This window comes from Leopardus geoffroyi, chromosome D1 (assembly GCF_018350155.1).
Source record: "Leopardus geoffroyi isolate Oge1 chromosome D1, O.geoffroyi_Oge1_pat1.0, whole genome shotgun sequence".
NCBI classification, from domain to species: Eukaryota; Metazoa; Chordata; class Mammalia; order Carnivora; family Felidae; genus Leopardus; species Leopardus geoffroyi.
Window position 1 is genome coordinate 20490236 of NC_059329.1, and position 22149 is coordinate 20512384.

Here is a 22149-nt window from a genome sequence, read left to right on the forward strand (position 1 = left end):
ATGGAAGTGCAGCCATGGGCCCACCCCCCCCTCCTGAAAACCCACTGATGGCTTTCTTGTTGCCTGTAGGATAAAGGCCTTGATTTGAAATGTCATGGAAGGACTTGTGTAACCTTAGACCAGGGGGTCAGCACCCAACAGCCAGGGGTCAAGTTCAACTTGCTGCCTGTTTTCATGCAGCTAAGTATGTTTTGGGGGTTTGTTTGTTTGTTTTTACATTTAAAAAAAATTTTTTTTTTTTAACGTTTTATTTATTTTTGAGACAGAGAGAGACAGAGCATGAACAGGGGAGGGTCAGCGAGAGGGAGACACAGAATCTGAAACAGGCTCCAGGCTCTGAGCTGTCAGCACAGAGCCCGATGTGGGGCTCGAACTCACGGACCGCGAGATATGACCTGAGCCGAAGTCGGCCGCTTAACCGACTGAGCCACCCAGGCGCCCCTAGTTTTACATTTTTTAAATGGTTGAAAAAAATCAAGAGAAGAGTGGTATTTCATGACATGTGAAAATATGAAATTAAGATATTAATGTCCATAAATAAAGTTTTATTTGTACCCAGCCACACTCGTTGGCGTATGACATTGTCTGTGGCTGCTTTCGTGGTACAGTGTCAGAACTGAGCACTTACGACAGACACCTATGGCCCACAAAGCTAGACTATTTATTGTCTAGCCCTTTACACAAAGTTTGCTGCCCCCTAGTTTAGACGGATAAAGATGCCTCTCAAATGCAGCAAAGTGGTATGTTTTCACTGGATACTTTGGAGCTAGCGGTCTTATTTGAAACGCTGTAACAGTGTTCAAAAAACCGTAACGGTGACCGTGATAAGGATATTAATAGTAAGGATAAGGATAATAGTAAGGATAAGGATATTAATAGTTGTAGCTAATACTTCTACAGTAACTTACTGTATCACGCGTATCTTAAATGTTTTCTATATATTAGCCCAGAGCTGTTTTTTTGAGCTATATGTTATTATGGTGTAGATTTTACAAATCAGTAAACCGAAGCACAGAGAGGTTAGGTCATCAGCTCAAGGTCACACAGCCCCTAAAGTGTTCAAGCTGGCAGTCTGACTTACGATCGTGCTCTTAACCACCACAGTTATAAAGCAGTTGGAACACGGGCTTTGCCTGTGAGGAGAGAAAAGACTGATACTCTTGAAAAGTTACAAGAATTTGGCAAGGTAATCTATGAAGGTGTTTAATGAAGACGAATTACAACTAGAAAGGTATGCAAGAACGGAGAGGGAGAGAGCAGTAATGGGCAAAAGTAAATGGAGAAGGGCTAAAGAGGAGTTAGAATGAGTGCCTAATATGTATGTATGTATGTATGTATGTATTTATTTATTTATTTATTTATTTATTTATTTTTATTATTTTTTAGAGAGACCGTGAGTCAGGGAGAGGGGTAGAGGGAGAGACGGAGAGAGTGGATCCCAAGCAGGCTTCATGCTCAATGCGGAGGCTGACGCAGGGCTTGATCCCACAACCCTGGGATCGTGACCCTAGCCGAAATCAAGAGTCAGTCCAATGCTCTGGGGCGCCTGGGTGGCGCAGTCGGTTAAGCGTCCGACTTCAGCCAGGTCACGATCTCGCGGTCCGTGAGTTCGAGCCCTGCGTCGGGCTCTGGGCTGATGGCTCAGAGCCTGGAGCCTGTTTCCGATTCTGTGTCTCCCTCTCTCTCTGCCCCTCCCCCATTCATGCTCTGTCTCTCTCTGTCCCAAAAATAAATAAACGTTAAAAAAAAAAAAATTAAAAAAAAAAAAAAGAGTCAGTCCGATGCTCAACCAACTGAGCCACCCAGCCCTCCTGAGGGTTGAGCCTTGAACGACGAGGACGCCCGAAATTTCAAGAGAAAGAACTAGACAGGGAAGAAGCAAGAACTAGACCACAGAAACCACAGTGAGGGCCTGGTGGCAGGGAGCAAGAGCTGTGTGGCCTGATCAGAATGCAGGGGTGTGTGGGGACACGGGGGTAGGTACTCAAATGGTAAGACAGGTTCCACCTACAGATAGGATCGTCTCACAGGTGAGGCAGAGGTGTGCGGGCTTGCTGTACTCAGCCGGGAGAAGCCCTCGGGTTCAGGATGACCACAGAGGGTGGAGATGTATTTCCAAACTTGGTGGGCAAGATGTTCTGGGGCCTGGAGCGTAAGTGGGTGGTTTGAGAGCAGGCAAGAAGAATAGTGTTGCAAATTAAAAACAATGCTTCTGTGAGCTTTTCTTTATTTGTCTCTTTCCTTTTTTAATTTATTTTATTTTAGAGAGAGCGCATGAGTGGGGGAGAGAGGAGAGGGAGAGAGAGAGAATCTTAAGCAGACTCCACCCTTAGCGAGGAGCTGGACGCAGGGCTTGATCCCACAACCCTGGGATCATGACCGTAGCTGAAGTTTAGTCCGAAGCTCAACTGACTGAGCCGCCCCGGTGCACCTCTTTCTTCCTTCCTTCCTCTCTCTCTCTTTCTTTGTCTCTCTCTCTTTCTCTGTCTCTCTCTTCTCCCCCTCCCTCCCTTTCCATCTTCCCTTCCTTTCTCCCTTCCTCCCCTTCTCTCTCCCTCTCTCTCTCTATCCCCCCCTTCTCTCTTTTTTATCTCATGTAACCCTCACACAACTCGACAGGGAAGGTGGTATTTATCCCTTTTTTACAGGTAAGGAAACTGTGTCTCAAAAGAGGTTTAAGTAACAGGGCCAGGACCCCATGGTTATTGGCAGAACTGGGATAAAACTGAAATTGTCTGTCTGTAAAGCCTGTGCTCTTAACCTCTACACTTAAGTACTTGACTTAGTGGGAAAAGTGTTTATTGGTAGAAATTTGGAGCTTTATTTAATTTATTTATTTTTAAGTGTCTATTTATTTTGAGAGAGCGCATGGGGGAGGGCCAGAGAGAGCAAGGAGAGAGAATCTCAAGCCAGTTCCTTACTGTTCGTGCAGAGCCTGAAGTGGGGTTCGATCTGGCGATCCATGAGATCATGAGCTGAGCTGAAATCAAGAGTCAGACACTTAGCTGACTGAACCACCCAGGTGCCCCCAAAGTTTAGAGCTTTAAACTTAACAATTTAGGAAGGGTTTGGCACGGAGGTGGGGTGGTCTTTCTGGGGAGTGGTGTTGTTTGTATCAGGCGATCATAGAGTAGAACAGTCTTTCAGAGTGTTCACCTCTGTGCTGAACCATGACCCTTGTCATTGCTGATCTGGTGGCTTCACTTTGGGGCTGGGTCAGGGTTTATTTAAAAAAAAAAAAATGTTTTTTGTTTTTTGTTTTTTGTTTTTAATTTGTAGAATGTATCATGCATCCAAAAGAAAGTATATAATGTATAGCTGTTCAACTTAAAGGAGAAAAATTAAACATTGTTCATCATCCAGTTAAGCATTATAACAATGCCTAAATATTTGAAAGCCATTCAGTTTGTTTGTTTGTTTGTTGTATAAGATTTATGAAAATATTCAAAGGCTGGAAGGATAAGCCCCAGAAAATGCAGGTCTTGGGGACTGAGCACTGACTGCGTACCTGCGCACCTGCACCTGGGCCAAGTACTCTTGCCCCGCCCCCCCCCCTCCCCTAGGGTGTATGTTACGGGTATGTTACACTTCTCAGGCAGTGCCTCTTTGTTCTGACGGACTCTGGACTCGAATGGCTGCCCCTAGCACAGGGCTCCCTCCCTTTAGCTCTGTGGGGGACCCTAAGGGACAGGCGTAGGTGGTTCTGTTCCTTTCTGGTTGGGTGATTCTGGGCAAGTTACCTACTCTGTCAAGCCTTGATTTTTCTCATCTATAAAATGGAGCTAATCCCACCTGACCTGGGAGGGCTTTGGGAAGATAATTCCTGAGCATGTACTCAGGGGGAGGCCTGGCCCATTGTAACCTTATAAAGGTTAAGCTGCTGTTAAAATTTTCATTGTCTTACGTTTGACATTGTGCAAAAAGAGAGCATGGTCATAACCTGGCTCTCCACATACTTAACATCCACAGTTGTCTCTCACACCCTGGATGGATACAGAGAACTCTGATCATGATCTTTCCTGGAACAGCCAGGAAAGTTTTACTTTCAGTCAGTTTTACTCCTTCTTTGAAGTTAACAGCCTCCCAAATCATGTATTTTAGTCTCGCTGCTGGAACTCTTCTGTCTGCTGCCCCCTCCGGGTATGGTCACTTGGTCACTTAACTGGAGGCTAGGATATGTTCTGCCACTCACTGAGCGTGTGACCTTCTTCGTCAAGGCACCAGCGCCCACATCTCTGAGATGATAGTTGAGATTAGAACAGCAGATTTTCTCTCTTCTGGATGCCCATGGACTTCAGGCTAAGGTTCGCTGGAGTACAGGACCCTTTAATAGTCTCAAGTTCCCACTGGATTCTTGCAGTCCTCTTCTTAATCATTTATTCGTTTGTTTACTTGAACATTTCTGGAGTGCCCACTGGGCTCGTGGTAGAAACACAAAGACCAGGAGCAGGTAGAAACACAAAGACCAGTCCTTGCCTTGGGGCGGAGGGGTGGGGGGCTTGACTAAAGTAGTGGGGAGCCAGACCTGGACTCCCAGTGCTGCATATTGTAGGAAAATTCCACAGAGGGACTCAGATCCCTCTCCTGCTGGAGTGCAAATAGATTTATCTTCCAGTTAAGATCTTTTTTTGGACCCATTCTCCTGAGACTGGGAGCCTCACTGTTTCATAATAGCTTCCCTGCAGCGACCTCAACTCTTTATGCCTTACTGAATGGTCGGAGTTTATATCCGGTGGCATTATGACATGCAAAACGCCTTTGTTTCCCAGAGGCTCAACTCCACAAGCCCCAGGATGCAAATTTTGGGAACTGTCACCACTGGGCTTTTGGAGGTGATCTGCTGTGCACGTGATGATTATTGTTTTTTAGCCGTCTTTTGAGTCTAAAGCATACTCTTATTTATGGAGTCTCTGTTGACCCTTGCTTGTTCAAATGACTTTTTTTTTTTTGAGTTTATTTATCTTGAGAGAGACAGAGTGCAAGCAGGGGAGAGGCAGAGAGAGGGGGAGAATCCCAAGCAGATTCTGTGCTGTCAGCACAGAGCCCCGCGTCGGGCTCAAACTCATGAGACTGTGAGATAACGGCCTGAGCCGAAATCAAGAGTCGGACGCTTAACCGACTGAGGCACCCAGGCGCCCCTCAAACAGCTTTTTTTTTTTTTAATCTCTGATTCCGTGAACCAAGCGTTTCTACTTCATGCTCTTGTCTTCTTCTTTGATACAAACAAGTGGAGTCAATCTGTACTCCTGGGAGGCCCATTGGTAAGAGGAGCTAACCGCTGCCATTCACCTCTTGAGCCGTCTTTGTATGAGCCATTACGTTTATGGAAGCCGTGATGGTGCTCCTTTTTACAAAACTCTGGACCTAGAGCAGTACTCCGCTCTGTTAAATGCTGACACTATTGTGTGTGCAGCTGTACAATTGGTTTTTCTTGTTTACTGCCGTCCTAACCTTGTTTCTCTGTGCACCTTCCCCCGAGTATATTTCCAAGCCTAAGTTAGGACCACTTTTGAGATGATCCCTCCTGCTAAACGGAATTGGTAATTGTCACCAGTCACAAAAGACGTCTCTCACCACCACTGCCAGGAGGAGGGCTGTGAACTCCAGGCCCTCACCTCTCTCTCTCTGCTTCCTCGCTGCCTGCAGGGGCCAAGCCCCTGGCTGCGCAGAAAGCGTATTTATGATAATCTCCCAGCCAGCCTTCTCTTCACATCCTCTTGCCCTAATCATTCACGTTGGAAGCTTCAGAGCTATTTTTTCCTTTGTTCTTCCTCATTCTCCACATAGTTAGTCCTCTTTGCAGCCTCTCTGGTTTGTCCTCTGTCCTTTCCCATGACTTACTGTCACTGTCCTAATTCATAACCAACCTTCCATGCCTTGCTTGGCCTTTTGCAGTAGCCACCTGGCTGATTGCTTTTTCTTCTTCTTCTTTTTTTAAAAGCTTTCTTGAGATATAATACACATACCACACAACTCATTTAAAGTGTACAATTCAGTGGATTTTAGTATATTCACGATATGTGCAACAAGACGACAGGTAATTTGAGGACATTTTCATCACCTTGGAAAGAAACCCCGTCCGTACATTTTAGCAGGTAACCACCCCCCCCCCCCCCCATCCCAACCCTCACAACCCGGCAACTACTAATCTATTTCCTGTTTCTGTAGAGTCCCCCGTTCTGGACTTTTCATGAATGGAATCATGAACTGGCTTCTTTCACTTAGTATGTTTTCAAGATTCGTTTAAGTCATAGCATGTATCAGCACTTCCTCCCCCTTTGATGGCTGAATAACCTCATCTCTTCCTGGAACTCTTGGGGTCCATTAATGATTCAGCTATCACACAGGTCAGATTTCCAACCCCCAAAACTGGACTTGGCCCCTAGGAACCTACAAAATACAGCGGACACTGGGGCATGGCACTTAAGGCCTTCCCCATTCTGGCTCCATGGTGACTGTCCAGCCTCGTCGTCACTCCACACTTCCACGGGGCTCTGCTGTCCCCACCATCCCGACACTCCTTTCCTTAGCGAGGGGCGTGTCACCCACGTACTGTGTCCTATCACTGCAGTCTTGGGTTACGTTACCCCTTTGCTTATGGTTCTCCGGTCTTTGGCTGTAGAAATCCCATTTCTCTTTCAGACTTGTCTTCACTCTCACCTTGAAGAAGTCCCCCCCAGGTTTATCTCATCTCCAGTTAGGAATTAATTCGTCCTTTCCCATTCTCTGTGCACTTCAGTTGGATCCCCATCATTTCAGTCTTGGATTGAAGCATCATTCTGTCTTTTATAACATATTAAATCTTTTCCGAAACGAGAGAGTCATTCCAAATTTTGTTTTATCTTCTGGTGCTCTCTACAAGGCTTTACACATAGTTGGTGCCCAGAACAGATTTGCTGGATAATTGATGGCCCTCTTGGATTTGTATAGTCCTTTCTGCTTTTCAGAGTTCTTTTACATATTTTCTCTCTTCCAAAAATCAGAAGTAAAGAGCTTTTTTCCAGAAAAAGATTATCAGTAGTTTTAACTTGTTTGAATATTTATGGTTTTTTGCATCACCGATTGCCTCTGCGTATTCTAATGTTGGTAGAAACATTAGAAAATATAAAGTCACAAAGAAGTCCATCATAACACCACCCCTCAGTGATAATCACTGTTAATATTTTGGTTTTTATCCTCTGAGCTATTTTTTCTATGTATACTATACATAGATAAACATAGGTGAAACTTATAACTCGTTCTATACACTGTTCTGGAATCCTTTAATTAACAGCATCTGATCTCTCTATAATAATAAATATTGATTTACATAATTACGTTTAAGGGGCAGTGTTGCAAATATGCAAGTACTTGTCTATTCTCCTCCTGTTTGACACTTAGGTTATTTCTTATTCCTCAAGATTAAAAATAATGTCATACTAACATTCTTCAGGTAAATACCTTAGAAGCCAGATTTCTAGGTCAACAGCTTTTTTTTTTTTTTTTCCGTTTTTATTTTTAAGTAATCTCTACACTCATTGTGGAGCTTAAGTCACAACCCTGAGATCAAGACTCTCGTGCTCTACCCACTGTGCCAGCCGGGGCGCCCCTAGGTCAGCAGCTTTAATACAGAGTGCCAAGTTGCCCTTCGGAAAGGTCGTTCCAATTTATACACCCGCCAGCAAGTTATGAGTGTTTGTTCCTTCCCCTTGTCCTTGCGTGCCTCGGCATTACCATTCTTTTTAGTCTTTGCCAATCTGATAATCCACAAGTGATATCTTAGAGTTGCATTCATTTGCGTCTCTTTCTTTGATCCTTGGTGACATGCTTTTAATTTCCTTATTACCCATGTATATTTCTCCTGTGAAATACCTTTTTGTTCTCTGCCCACCTCCCTGTTGAGGTGTTTGTCTTTTTCATCTCTCAGGACTCGACTGGAATAAGGATATTCACCCTTAGGTCATACATGTAATAAGTATTTTCCCTGGGCGGTGTGTCTTAACTTCAGGCAGTTTTCGGCACATAGAAGTGTATTTGTTTGTGATCCAGTTAATTAATCACTCTTGTCCTCTATGGCTTCTGTGTTTGGCATTATTCACAGAAAGTTCCTCCCAAACCAGTACCGTATACACATTCACTTTTGCTTTCTTTGAGTCCTTCTGGGATTTGGTTTTTTAAGTTTAATGCATCAGTTCATTTTGACATATAATTGCATCTACTTTTATAAAACCCGAGTGATTAAATTACACAGCACAGGCCTAGAGGGGACTGTGATAGGTTCCGTCCATTTTCCTGGCATCAGAGCACCAGGAAGATGAGCACTTTTTGTCCAGAGTATGACAGTCTACCCTTTCCCAGCAGGTGCCCACATTTACCATAATTCCTTCTGAAATCACCTCTGTTGTTGTGTGCCAGTTACATGTTAATAATAGTCTGGCCTGAGGATGAAATGAATTTGCACATGAGATGAACGACCATCTATGGGATACTGCGTGGCACGTGAATATTCCACGTGTGTTTTATTGAATGCACGAATGACCGAATGAACGAAGGAAGGAATGGTGGTGTGAACAGTGGTAACAGGTCACTGACGATACCGTGAGATAGCAGGAGCTGTTCCATTGAAGCAGAGCCTTGGCCAAAGCAACAGTCTCAGGAGAGCACTGGCCAATTACATGTGGAAGAAGGAAAAGTTATCATGTGGGTTTTGAGCAGGTGGCATTATAAGGGTTAGGACCCGTAGGCTGACATACACCATGCATTAGGTACATAAGCAACAGTGAAGCACATTGGAGAATTCCAGGGGATGCTGTAGAGATTTGGGGGAGTTCATCAGGGAAGTCGCCCTGGGGAAGGTGCATTGAGAGCAGAGCTTTTGAAGGAAGGTTGGGGCCGCATAGGAGGGATTCGTGGAGTGAGGTCATTTTATGCAGATAGAATGATGTAAGCAAGCAGTATTTTTTTTTTTTTTTTTAATTTGAAGTAGTGATTTTTTTTTTTTTTTGCTTTTTTTTCCCACCTCCTTTGCTTTTGATCTGTTTCCTCATTTCTCAGCTTTTTTTATGCTCCCTGCTTTTAGTGCCGGTTAGAAATTGTCATGACAAACGTTGTTCGTACAGTTGAGGAAAGTTATTCTTGAAGTGCTTGGGCTCTGGGGTAGAAAGACTCCAGGGAGTGGGAACGGAACGCAAGGAACAGGAGGGTGGCTCTCTGAGAGGACGTACCGTATCAGCCTTTTTCCAGCTCCACTCAAGACGGAGGTGAAGTTGGCCTTTTCTCAGCATACAGTAGACATTCCCCTGAATGAGTGAAAATAGGCATAGCACTGAGATGCATAGCCATTCAGGAAGATGGACAGACGTGAAGGACCCCGGCCCGCCGCAGCCTGGGAAGCTGGGCGGGCGGTGGACGTTTTCGCGGTGAGGGATGCTGAGGAGGACACCTCGAAGGGTGGGCCATTCGGTCAGTACCTCGCTAACCTTGCCGAGGAAGGAGACCCTGCCTCTTCCGAGCTTCCAATCTCAAGGAATAGAAGTCCAGAAGAACAAGAAAAAGAGGGCTTGGAAGGGCAAAGAGATGCTAAGCAAACTCTGGACCTAGATGCTGAAGAATCCAGCATGAGTCATTGCAGTCGGCTGGTGTTGGCCGGAAGCTTTTCTTGGAAATCAAATTAGTGGGTACAATACAATCCCAGCGTAGAAGAGCAAGAAATGGGTTTCTGCCTCCATATCTTTTATTCCTTAAGGAATAAATCCCATAAGGATTTCACCCTTTCTTCCACGAAAGCCCTCCGTCAGCCTGCCTCCTCTTCTTGTAAATAAAGTTTTATTGGGACACAGCCACGTTCTTTCCTTTTCCATGCTGTCCATGGCTGTTTTAACCCTACGGAAGTAAGAGTTCAGTGCTGATGGCGGACTCTGTGGTCTGCAAAGCCCAATATATTTGCTATCTGGCCCTTTACAGAAAAAGTTTCCGACCCCTGCTTGATATTACGAATAGATGACTAATTTTGAGCTGTTTTTCCAGGAGAATCCTGGTTTGCACCAACCCATGCCGTTTGCTAAATGAGTGCCCCTTTTCCTCATGGCACATATTTGCAAGATGACTTCGAACCGGTGGTGTGGTCTAGGATTCAGGCTTCTTGAGCACATAGTCTGACCATCTGAGCTGTCTGGGAGACCCACATGGAGTGGCTAGTACGCTAATATAACAGCCATTATTAGTTTCTGGTATTTATTTGCTGTTCGGTAAACGCCAAATTACAGAGAAACTGGGGCTCAGGGAAGTTAGGGAAGCTGCCCGGGTTACATAAAGTGGTAGCGATTGAACCCTGTCTGTGGGAGGAGAGCCCTTGCCCCACCCCTCCCCTGCCACCACCCCACACCTCGCCCTTTCCTCCCAACCTCCATCCTCTACCCCCATCTCTTTGTGATTTCTGGATCTTTCATTCATCAGCTTTTGCTCTTCTGGATGAAATACCATGTTTCTCTTGGAGCATCCATTCCTCGGTCAGTTTTCTTTTTGACCCCATCCCCCTTCCTGCAGTCATCTTTCTGACCTTGGCCCCCAAGCCCCACTTTCTTGGGGCTGACTCTCCTGGGGGGGGGAATGATTTTGAGAGGCAAATGAGGTCTTGGGTTCCCTGCACATCAGCAGTTCCTGCCGGATGGATCGCTGAACCTCATTTAGAGCGGCAGCTGTCCCCCCAGGTGCTCTGCCTTTTTCAGAAGACAGCAGGTGCCCAGAGAACCAGCTGGAGGGGGGAGCACGGCCCAGGGCCCTGGGGCACCAAAGTGGCAAAACGGCAGCCGCTGGGCAGACTGAGCTGGCATTTCTGACCTTTGCGGAGAGAGGGCGTCCTTAAAGGGACAGCGAGCTCTTTTCTTTCCTGGTGGCCGGCTGCCAGTTCAGATGCCAGGGATTTGAAGAGGCCATTGTTCCGGCAGTGGAAGATGGGGGCCCAGACCGCCCAGTCTTTTTTTCTTTTCCCGTTACCAACCGCGTGTCCCCCTCTGATGTGCAGCCTGTCAAGTGTGGAGGGACGGTGAGCTGTCTTCAGTCACCCACCCTCCCCTCCTCCTCCGCAGTCAGAAGGCAGCCTCAGTCACCAAGGCTAAAGAACAGACTAGCCCTCACACAGCCTCCGGCTCCCCCTCCCCCAGGGCAGCCGCTCTAGTGGAGAATGAATGGTCTCTGCAGGCTGCAGTGAGGTGCCCCATGAGTTGTTTACTTGTCCAGGTGAAGCAACAGGACTGGTTTTCTACAAAGTGCCTTTTGTGAACCGCCGTCGCTGGAACCACCTTAGGTGCTTGTTAAAACTGGACGTTCTAGGTTCCGGTTCTAGAACCTCCGGGGCCCCAGAATCTGAATAGCAACAAGCACACCACAGCTTGAGAACCACTAACTCAGTACTTTGGGCACCTGGCTGGCCATCTGAATCATGTGGGGACATGTGGAATCAGACTGTCTGGGTGGGGCTCATGAATTTGAGCAAGGGAGCCTCTCTTTAGTGGTTAAGAGCAGATACCCTGGAGCTGGTGCACTGGGTTTGAATCCTGGCCCCACCAGCTACTATCTCTATGATCTTGGGTAAGTTCCTCAACCTCTCTTGTGACTCAGTTTTCTAACCTGGAATATAGGGATAATCTAGTATGTGCTGCGTAGGGTGATTATGAGAATTAACAGAGTTGATGTTTATAGAGTTCTTACAATAGAATTAACACATCAGTAGCACCATGTACGTTTTTTGTGAAATCTTTTTTTTGTCTTTCTTTCTTTCTTTCTTTCTTTCTTTCTTTCTTTCTTTCTTTCTCTCTCTCTCTGTTTCTTTCTTTTCTTTTCTTTTCTTTTCTTTTCTTTTCTTTTCTTTTCTTTTCTTTTCTTTTCTTTTCTTTTCTTTTCTTTTCTTTTCTTTTCTTTCAATAAGCTGATCATCCAGGTCAGAGATCATGATTTGAATAGTCTTTTAGTGGCAAAGTCCCCTGGCTAAGCTGGCCTTGTAGGCTTCAGTAAATGACTGGCAGTTCTCAGGTGCATCTCTGTGACTCGCTCTGAAAAGGCCGGCCTACCATTGCCCTGCCCTATAGAGTAAGGAGAAAAATCCCTGCCTGGCTTCCACCTCTAGGAGAGGTGATGTGGATAAGCATTGGAATGCTATCACAAGAAAGGCCAGAGCCCACATCTATAAGGCTGACTGACCTCTTCAGAGGGAATTGAAGGATGGGAAAACAAACTCAGGCCAGAAATAGCTAGACATAAATACAAGGTATTATAATTACTGTCCACACCCAACTCGGTTCCCTGAGTTAAATCGAACCGTCTGCACAGCTTTCCTGACCTCAAGGAAGGAGAATGGACAGAAGTGTCCGTGGTGGGCTCAGCAGGGGTGGGGTGGGGTGGGGTGGGGTGGTGTGTAACCAAGGGTACATGGGAGGCGTCACCCTCAGGGGCACCACTGAGCCAAAATAGGCACTAGGGTTGAGCATGCAAACAAGTTTTTATTATAACTTTTTGGGTTTTGCAAAACCATTACTTTTCTGGAAATGATCCTGTTGGACTCGAGTTTTCCACGTTAAGTATCCAGCTCAGGGCTTCGTTTTCTTCCCGTGCTCTGTCATTTCTCTTTGCACTCAGGGGTCAGATTTCTCCGGCTGCTTGTGGGCATGGCGTGAGGTCGAGGAGGCCGGGGGAGAGACACCCAGCCTGGGAGGACTGGGCCCTTCTATTTCTACCTGGCCCCTACCTGGCCCCCACTCCCGCCCCAGGGTGTGCTGTGAAATCATCAAGGCTGGACAAAAGGCCGCGGGGAGACTAGAGGGTTCTGATGCCATACACCCAGGCAGTGGTATTTTATAGATCCTGATACAAGGGTTTTGGGGGAGTCAAATGCTAGACTATTTAGAAGAAAACAAGCCAGTCCTCCGGGGCACGTCTCGTGGATGTTTTCCATCTTGATTGCAAATGTCAGCATACAGGGAACGCGGCAGTGGGCAGAGTTTTCCTAGCATCCACTTACTCCTACTGGAGCATATTTTACAAGATTTCCAGGAAGCTTCACAGGACCATTTGTGTTCCGGGGGGGAGGGGGGAGGTGGTTTTGATACCTTTGGTGGCTCAGAGACCCACAGTGATGTGCAGGAGCAGGACCTCAGTGGATGGAGAGACTAATTTTGTCAGCCTCCCCCAGGAGAAGGATTTGGCCACCTGCCCTATCACTTAAGAATATTTTTTTTTTTTAATTTTTTTTTTTCAACGTTTATTTATTTTTGGGACAGAGAGAGACAGAGCATGAACGGGGGAGGGGCAGAGAGAGAGAGGGAGACACAGAATCAGAAACAGGCTCCAGGCTCTGAGCCATCAGCCCAGAGCCCGACGCGGGGCTCGAACTCACGGACCGCGAGATCGTGACCTGGCTGAAGTCGGACGCTTAACCGACTGCGCCACCCAGGCGCCCCTCACTTAAGAATATTGATTCATCATTTTGGAAGCCAATGGAAAAGTTCCATTTCCCCCCCCCCCCCCCCCCCCTTCCTTCTCTTCAGAGGAGCTGCAGGGGAGATCACTGCTTTGGGTGAGGATCTGAGCTGAGTGAGATCAAAAGGCCTTTCTACGCTGGGGCTGGGTAGAGGCTGTGGATGTTATTTTTGGCCCCTAACAGTAGAGGAAGACCGTACCTCTCGGTCTGGGGAAGAAGAACGTACAGAATTGAAACAGATGGAGATCCCCAGTGGTTTTCCCTACAAAAAGTGGAAGACCGTGTGCTCTTTGACACGCTGGAGCCTCACTGGACATCATCTACTACTCGGGCCTGCTTTGCCACAGATGCTGACTACGGATGAGTCGGGAGGTTTGGGAAGGTCATTTGGACCCTCCTGGAGGAGGTGGGGATGTGAAACCAGCAACTTGACAAGGAACTCACCCTCTGTGAGCCAGCCTCTTACAACGTGTGGCTGCCACAACTCTTAGGATATCCGCTCGTATTCCAAACCCAGTTATGCCACCCGGTAACTTCCCTTTGGAGAAACAAAAAAAAATGAGGCTCCTCCATTGGCTTTCTTTCTTCCCTCCTTCTTTTCAAATAGGGGACGCCCTGCTTGCTCTGAGGCATCTGTCCTACAGTCTAAATATCTAATTACTCTGCAGTTTTGTGTAGGGCAGACCCACGCTGTCTTATTTATCTTGTCTGACCAGTAGACCTTGTAAAGTGTGGCAGTATTTCTAGGTACACTCCTACCAGTATTATTTGGGGGAAGTTGATTACCTCTTCCACTTGCTTCTGTCGGTGAGGCCCACATGAGGCCCACGTTTATTTATTTTTTTAATGTTTATTTATATTTGAGACAGAGAGTGTGCACGTTCGGGGGGGAGGGGCAGAGAGAGACAGAAACAGAATCCGAAGCAGGCTCCCGGCTCCGAGCCGTGGGGCTTGAACTCACGAGCCGTGAGATCACGACCTGAGCTGAAGTTGGACGCTTGAACCGACTGAGCCACCCAGGCGCCCCCGCGAATTTATTTTAATTATTCTCAGAGCCACCTTGTAGTTTGGGTCCGTGCCAAGCTTTGGTCTTTGCCCACCAGTAACTAGCCTTCCACACTCCTTCAAGCTTTGGAGAAGAAAGGTCCTTGCCAGCAGGCCAGTGGCTTATTCTGCACCCCCGCCCCCCGCTTTAGGCAGCCTCGTGTCCGGGGCGCGTGGCTGAAGGGTCAACACTGTGTGGACTGTGAGAAGGGAATTTGGTTGTGGTGAGATTTAATTCGGCTGGAGGGTGTTGTACTGCCAGGATGTCCTAGCATATGCGGGTAAGTGTCACCAGCCTGCCAGTCAGCTGCCTGCCTCCTTACTCGCATCTCTTCTGCCCCTACCTGTTCCCCCCCCCACCCACACCCCCCATGAGGTTTTGACTGGTCAGGCAGTGCCGAAACTCTCTAATGAGGATTGGCTTGGAGTTTGGAGAGAGAACCTGCCAGCTGCTCAGCACAGCTTTTTAGCTCTTCTCTGGAGAGGCTGGAGGTGCAGAGGTAGGAAGAGGAGAGGCAGTTAGTTCAAGGCGGTGATGTGGCCAGAAGGGAGAAAAAAGGGACTAGGACCCAGGAGCTCACGGCTTGGGTCTCTGGCCCTGTCTGCTTTAAAAGGTCAGCATTAGTGCCTTTTCCTGCTCTGCCCCCCCTCCCCCCCCCCCCAGCCGTGGTCACAGAGCTCATCTTTTTCTTAATTAGCACTTTGACATGTGTGAGGTGAAGAATGAGGGGGGCATCTAGACCCAACACTTTCATATACCAGATGGGGAAACGGAGGCCCAGAGGCCCATCCAGGGTCACACGCCAGAGTCCTCTAGGTGTCTAGCCTCCTGAAGGTGGACCCTTTTATAACACGAGTTTGGGATTGCCATATGTCAGTCACTCCTGCATTAGCCTGCATTGTCCTCATCTAGAATCAAGTGTATATTGGGTCCCTGTCTAGGAGGGGGGCCCATCTTGGGAGCAATAGCATTAGCAGCCCAGCGAGACCCTTTGGGGAGGGTGACTGAGCAGGCTGACTGCCACAGCTGGACATGTATGGGGAAAATGGAGTCCATACGTCTGTGCCACCCCATGGCAAGAGAGATGATGGAAATTCTCCCAATGCCCTTTTAGTGACTTCCTGGAGACTCAGGGTTGATTTTTAGGAGGAGCTACGTCACAATGCTTGAAAACTGAGCTGCGGGGCTTTGCTTGCCACCTGCTTTTTCGGTCTTGCCTGGCCCCACTGGCCAACCAAGCTTCTAAGACACATGGGCATGCATAGCGAACGGGAGGCAACAGCAGCATCTCTAGCATGGCCCAAAGACCTCCCACCTGGGGGCAGTCATTGCTTTGACTAGGATTTCTTCCTAACTCATCATGATCCCCACCCCCTTCTGCCCTAACGTAGCACTCTTCCTGTCTTTCTCGCTAGCACCCAGTGTTGTGCCTAACAATTCGATTTTCATGATGTCTGCTCCATTAGCCACCCAAGCTTCCTGGTTCTTTAAGCTAAACGGACAGTGGGTAGGGGGTGGAGGGAGATGGAGGGATGGTCATGTTGCCCAAGCCTTTGGCCAGTGGCAGGAGGGACTCAAGTTCTCTTCTTAAGTACATGTCAACATCTTAACTGGGGCACCGGCAAGCAGGTTTCCCTCTTAAAGACCTTAATCCAGGATTAAAGAGAGGTCAGTTACCTCTGCAGAGAGGTGATTAGTCTCCCCTAATATCCTGTAGTGGACAGAAGTAGAAGGCCTACCATGGTTATCTGCCTGTCCCAGGGGGGCCAGAACTCTCTAGACATCCCAGACTTGTACTGAATTCCTGAGTCTTGAGATTTGGCCATTTCCTTACACTTGCGCAGCATGTCTCTCAGCACCTCCCTGTTCGCACACATTCCTTCATGGTAATTGGGGTATGTCTTAGGTTGGAAAGAGACTCTGGAAAGGACTCAGACAAATTTGCCTTGCGGGAGCTTTATTGGGAAATGGCTCTTGGCAACAGACCTGTAAGTAAGTGACCGAATCAGAATTGGACAGAGGAAGAAGTTAAACTTTAACGAACTTGCAGGAGGCTTTGACCAGTTCCGTGAAAAGCTCTGGCTCTGGAGTGGCCTCGCAGAGTTATCCCAAATTGAGGTAAAGGAGCAGGATTTCATGACCTCTTGGGGACGGATTGTCCATTAGGTGTGGTCTGTCTTTACGGAGAAGGCATTATTCTTCGGTGAGGCTGTTCTCTTTGGTCAAGGGCAGTTCGGAGCTGGGAAAGCGAATGCCTGTTTCTGGGAGGCAGAATTACCACTACATGATGATATTCCTGCATGTGTCTAGGACCCAGGGACTTGCACTTGACCTTACTTACATCTTCTCTTCCTCCCAGTCGCCCTTTTGTACAACAGGTGTTATCTCCCTTTGACAGAGAGGGTCACATGTGGAGGGTCTGAGGGTAGCTGGTGGCAGACCATATCCAGAACTCGGTGACTGGGTGGCGGAAAGAACACTGGACTGAGTGGTCTGTGTCATTGTTTAATCCTCTTCCATGCTAACGTGTGTTAACCCGGGGATTGAGGGCTAAGTTAAACTTAAAACTACTTAATTTGCATAATTAAGTAATTAGATGAGCTCTGTGCCCATGTTTTAAAGGCCTCCAGCCTTGCTTGTGGCCACCCTCCTCGCAGTCTCTTGTTCAGGACCTTCTTGCTTGAGCAGTTATAATTGCCTGGAAAGAGGACAACTTGCTTTTTTCTGTTAGGTGACCTTCCATTTGGCCCTTCGGACTCCAGTCCCACCTGATACCTCTTCGCCCTTTCTTCTTCGATGTGTCTGTGGCTTCTGGACCCCGCGTCGATTCCTGCTCCTACCTGCTTCCCACAGAGTCATGATCAGAGATGATTTCATTTATCCCCAATCCCATTTTTTTCCTCTTCGGGAATCAACTCCAGTTAGTTGCCTGGAACTTTCTCCCCACAAGGAGTGGTGTTCCGATCATGTGCTTTCTCAGCGGGGGTGGGGGACAGAACAGTCTGATGCCGGCCACCTTGTATAGATTCTTGCTGTGGCCACTGAGCACCTGCCCGGATTCTGTAAAACTAGGAGGAGAAATTTTCACTGCATTGAAGAATATCACCAAACTTACCCAAACTTGTCCTCTCTCTCTTTTTTTTTTAAATTTTTTTTGATGTTTCATTTATTTTTGAGAGACAGAGAGACAGTGACCGTGTGAGTGGGGGAGGGGCACAAAGAGAGGGAGACACAGAATACGAAGCAGGCTCCAGGCTCTAAGCTGTCAGCACAGAGCCCAATGCAGGGCTCGAACTCACAGACCGCCAGATCATGACCTGAGCGGAAGCTGGATGCTTAACCGGTTGAGCCACCCAGGCACCCCCATCCTGTCTTTTAAAAAGAGTGATTTTCAAAACCAGAAGAATAGAGCAAATGTAACTGGGTGGAATTAAAACCCAAATATCAGAGAAAAGAACAGAGGGCAATTTTGACTTTCTTAAAACTTGCTTAAGTCTCTAGTCCTCGATGAGAGACATCTCAGGTGTACCGAATAAACTTGCAGATGTGCTCATGATCTTTTTTGTCTTCTGTGAAATTGGTCAAATTCTCTTCTGTGAAATTGGAATAATAAGATTAACTGAGATATAACCCAATGTAACCTTCATAATGTGCCTAGAACAAGACCTGGCATGTAGTTCTCAATGAGTATCAGTTCTGATTATTAGTTGGAAAATCATTAAAAGAGAGGAAAAATGTCTTAGATTAAAATAATTAATTTCTGGGGAATTCAGATTATTAGACTATACTTTCAGAAGTAATTTCTCTGTATATTTTGAAAGTTTATTTATTTATGTTGAGCGGGGAAGGGGCAAAGAGAGAAGGAGAGAACATCCCAAGCAGGCTCTGTGGAGCCTGATACAGGGCTCGATCCTATGAACTGTGAGATCATGACCTGAGCCGAAATCAAGAGGTGGATGCTTAACCAGCTGAACCACCCAAGCGCCCCAGAAATAATTTCTATATTACATTACTAGAGAATTAAGGTTGAAGTCATACAGACCAGTGGTATCTAAATTTTTGCCACATTTGCAGTCACCTGGAGATCTTTTTTTTTTTTTTTTTCAACGTTTATTTATTTTTGGGACAGAGAGAGACAGAGCATGAACGGGGGAGGGGCAGAGAGAGAGGGAGACACAGAATCGGAAACAGGCTCCAGGCTCCGAGTCATCAGCCCAGAGCCTGACGCGGGGCTCGAACTCACGGACCGCGAGATCGTGACCTGGCTGAAGTCGGAGGCTCAACCGACTGCGCCACCCAGGCGCCCCAACCTGGAGATCTTTAAAAACATCCCCAGACATTCTGATGTAATTGGTAGGAGGTGCGCCTGTGCACTGGGAATGTGTAAAAACGTCTAGGTGATTCTGAAGTATGGCAAAGTTTGGGAACCACCTGCATAGACCACTCAGTGGATGTACAATTGATCCAGGCTGAAAATCTAGAATGGATGGTTGGGAACATTTGGAAAAGAAAAAGGTGATACTAAGAAAAGCTAATTCTTCTGTTTGTGTAGGATTAGGAGAAAATTGGGAGAAGGGGGTTGGCGGGCATGGCGAATGGGGCTTTCTTTGACTAATATATAGAAGGAGCCCTAAGCCCTGAAAGTTCTGTTCCCAGTGGGATAGGGGCTAGGTCTTCTTATCCGACTGCCCAGAGCCTATGTGGCTTTTATAGCCGCTAAAGACTGGGCACTGGCTCAGTGGGGGCACAGGCTCTCCACAGAGCGAGAGCAGAGCCATGTTAGAACTGCCTGCACCCTCAGCGCCTTTCCCCCATGTCTTGCTTCAGGTTTTAATTACATAGACATCTCTGCTCCTCATGTGAGAGATGCAGTATTAATGCGATGTCTTGGGTTACAGCTGGGTCACAGGCAATCAATATACCCTTTCGGACACCCCCGACCCAGCTTCCGTGGCTTAAAGTCTGAGCTGGGGGAACTCAGGGCAGGGTGGAAGCGTGCGGATTATCAGTTCTCTTGCATGCATGGTTCATAACACGTGGGCAATATCCTGAGCGTTAAATCTGGAACGAGTTGTTTAGTGGGGTCTTTGGAGCATCTGTCGACCAGGGTACCCCAGCTCTTGTGCACTACAGAGACCAATTTGAAAGACCCTTCATGGTGGCCCCTTGTCGTAATTTGATTTCTTTGGGTATATGTGGACCTCTCTGGCTAACAATTTAACTTCTTCCTTCTCCTGTTCCATCTTTGTGAAAGATTGATGTGTTTATACGTCCCATTCACACTGCCTTGGCCCTTTGTCGCTCTTTGCAGCCAGTTGATGGAGGCAGCATTTCAGCATGGATGACTGTGGAGTCAAGAGTGCTGAGAGACCTATCCTGGCTTCTCGGTCCGCTGTCTCTGTGACCTGAGGAAATTATTTAAACTCTGAGTTATCTCCCTGTAAAGTAGGGTCGATGGGAAGAGGAAATGAAGGAACACATTCTAAATCCACAAAATCTCCGTCTGGCTCATAGAATGCTCTTAGGTACTTTTAGCCATTATTACTGCGTCACTTGAGGGCGGGGATGGTGCTTCTTTTCGCTCATTGCTGTGGCAGTGTATCAGTGAGCCTTCTGTCAGGAGACAGCACAGCCGTGAGTTGAACAGGGATGATATAACGTTGAGAATCATTAACAGGTAAACAGAAGGCTCTAAAGAACGTAGGAATAACAGATGTAGGGAGCAGCCACCACCTTTAGGATTGAGGCAGAGAACCCAACGAAGGAAAACACCTACAAGGGTGATCCCCATGCAAAGGTGGAGATCCACGTTCACTGGAAACAGTGTGGGGGTGGCCCAGTGTGGGGGTGGCCCAGTGTGTGGCACAGAAGGTTGTTGAGGTGCCGCAGGCTGGGGCTGGTAAACAGGCAAGTGCCCACTAGGGGCGCCAGTGAGGCTTATTAGGCCAGTGGAGTGTTCACCAGGTACAGCTCCAGCATCATGAGGCAGGGCAAAGAAGGGTGGATTTGGACCTGAGGGGCAATAAATGGATAACTGGCCTGAGTAGGAGCAATGGGACTTGACTTGCAGTGTCATTTCAAGGGCTAAATGCAATATCATGATTGTAACTGCTTTTGGTTAAGTGCGGTTACTTAAAAAAAAAAATTTTTTTTTTTTAAGATTTATTTATTCTGGAGAGACAGAGACAGAGACAAAGCACAAACGGGAGAGGGGCAGAGAGAGGGAGATACAATCTGAAGCAGGCTCCAGGCTCTGAGCTGTCGGCACAGAGCCTGACGCGGGGCTTGAACCCACGAACCACAAGATCGTGACCTGAGCCGAAGTCGGACACTTAACTGACTGAACCACCCAGGTGCCCCAAGTGCGGTAACTTTTGAAGTGCCTTTTACTTCATAGGTGTTTGTTTATGGAGGTAGCATGGTGTGGTGAAAACATAGGTTTTAGAAATACCTATGTGACCTTGGATAAGGATAGGCTTTTTTTTTTCTTCTAAGTTTTATTTATTTTCAGAGAGAGAGACAGAGCATGTGAGCAGGGGAGGGGCAGGGAGAGAGAGAGAGAGAGAGAGAGAGAGAGAGAGAGAATATCCCAAGGAGGCTCTGCACTGCCAGCACAGAGCCCAGTGTGGGGCTGAAACCCGCAAACCGTGAGATCATGACCTGAGCCGAAGTCTGACACTCAACCAACTGAACCAGGATAGTTTTCTATATTTAGTTTTCTCATCCGATTAAAAAGAAGTTTTATAAGTAAATAAGATATGTGCCTAGCACATGGTAGATTCTCAGTAAATGTCCTATCTCTATTCCTTTTCCTTCTTTGGTTTACCAAACACTTCAGGGATCTCCTAGATTAGCACCTGTATTTTGGATGATGGTGGTAGTAATGTAATCGGGTTCACTTCAGTCGATCATTCCCCATAATTCAAGAAATTCAGATTTAGTTAAAATGAAAGTACTACTTAAAAAAGTCTTTTGTTTTCATTGGGATGGGAGTGGAGTTCAAAGACAGAATAGGACCTTATCCTTTGTCTCCCATTTTTATCAACAACAATTACTAAGTGCTTGAGGTGAACAAGATACTAGGTGCATGCCAACCTTCTTTCTATAGAATGTGATTGAACGGGACTATGTCGAGTGGGACCGGATTGGATTTGCAGGTGCACCTTAACTTCTCTTTCTTCCCCCGATTCCTCCAGGGTGCTCTTTGGAAAGTGCTTTTGATATTGCACAGGACTCGGAAAACCTCTTTGCCTCTTCAAAAATAGAAACTAATGTCAGCTTTCCATATCTCTAAGGGAAAGGTTTAATTCAGAAAAAGATACCTACTTTTACCTCCCATTTCCTAAATTCATTTACAGAAAAGCAGTTTGGGAATTTAGGTGCCAAATAGCTCAGCTGTTAAAAGGCGGAGGTTGAGTCTGGGGGTGTCAGTTGCATCTGCAGAAAGCCGGTTTGCTCCTTTCGGATCACAGGTCTTTGATCTCTTAGACTCAGCGGCCTCTGCAGAGTTTGTGTTGTGACTTTCAGGGACGACGAGAAAGCAGTGCAAATCTAGTAAGCCCTCTTAGCACAAGAAGGCCCCTGCCTGCCCCCCCCCCCCCCAGTGATGTGTCAGTAGCACTTCTTTTCATGCACGATGCAGTGGTTAAGA

At 47.0% G+C, this 22149-nt stretch overlaps 1 protein-coding gene across 17 annotated transcripts in view; it reads left to right on the forward strand.

Moving 5' to 3' along the window:
• Positions 1-22149, forward strand: part of GRAMD1B (GRAM domain containing 1B) — a 246383-nt gene that overhangs the window by 155707 nt on the left and 68527 nt on the right. The window contains exon 1 of one of the 17 annotated variants that reach the window (XM_045483235.1): positions 11336-11568. The exons of the other annotated variants lie outside the window; for them this stretch is intronic. Within the exon in view, the coding sequence (XP_045339191.1) occupies positions 11420-11568 (149 nt within the window). The 5' untranslated portion in view covers positions 11336-11419. Of the gene's footprint in view, positions 1-11335; positions 11569-22149 lie in introns of those variants that run through there. 17 annotated transcript variants of the gene reach the window in all.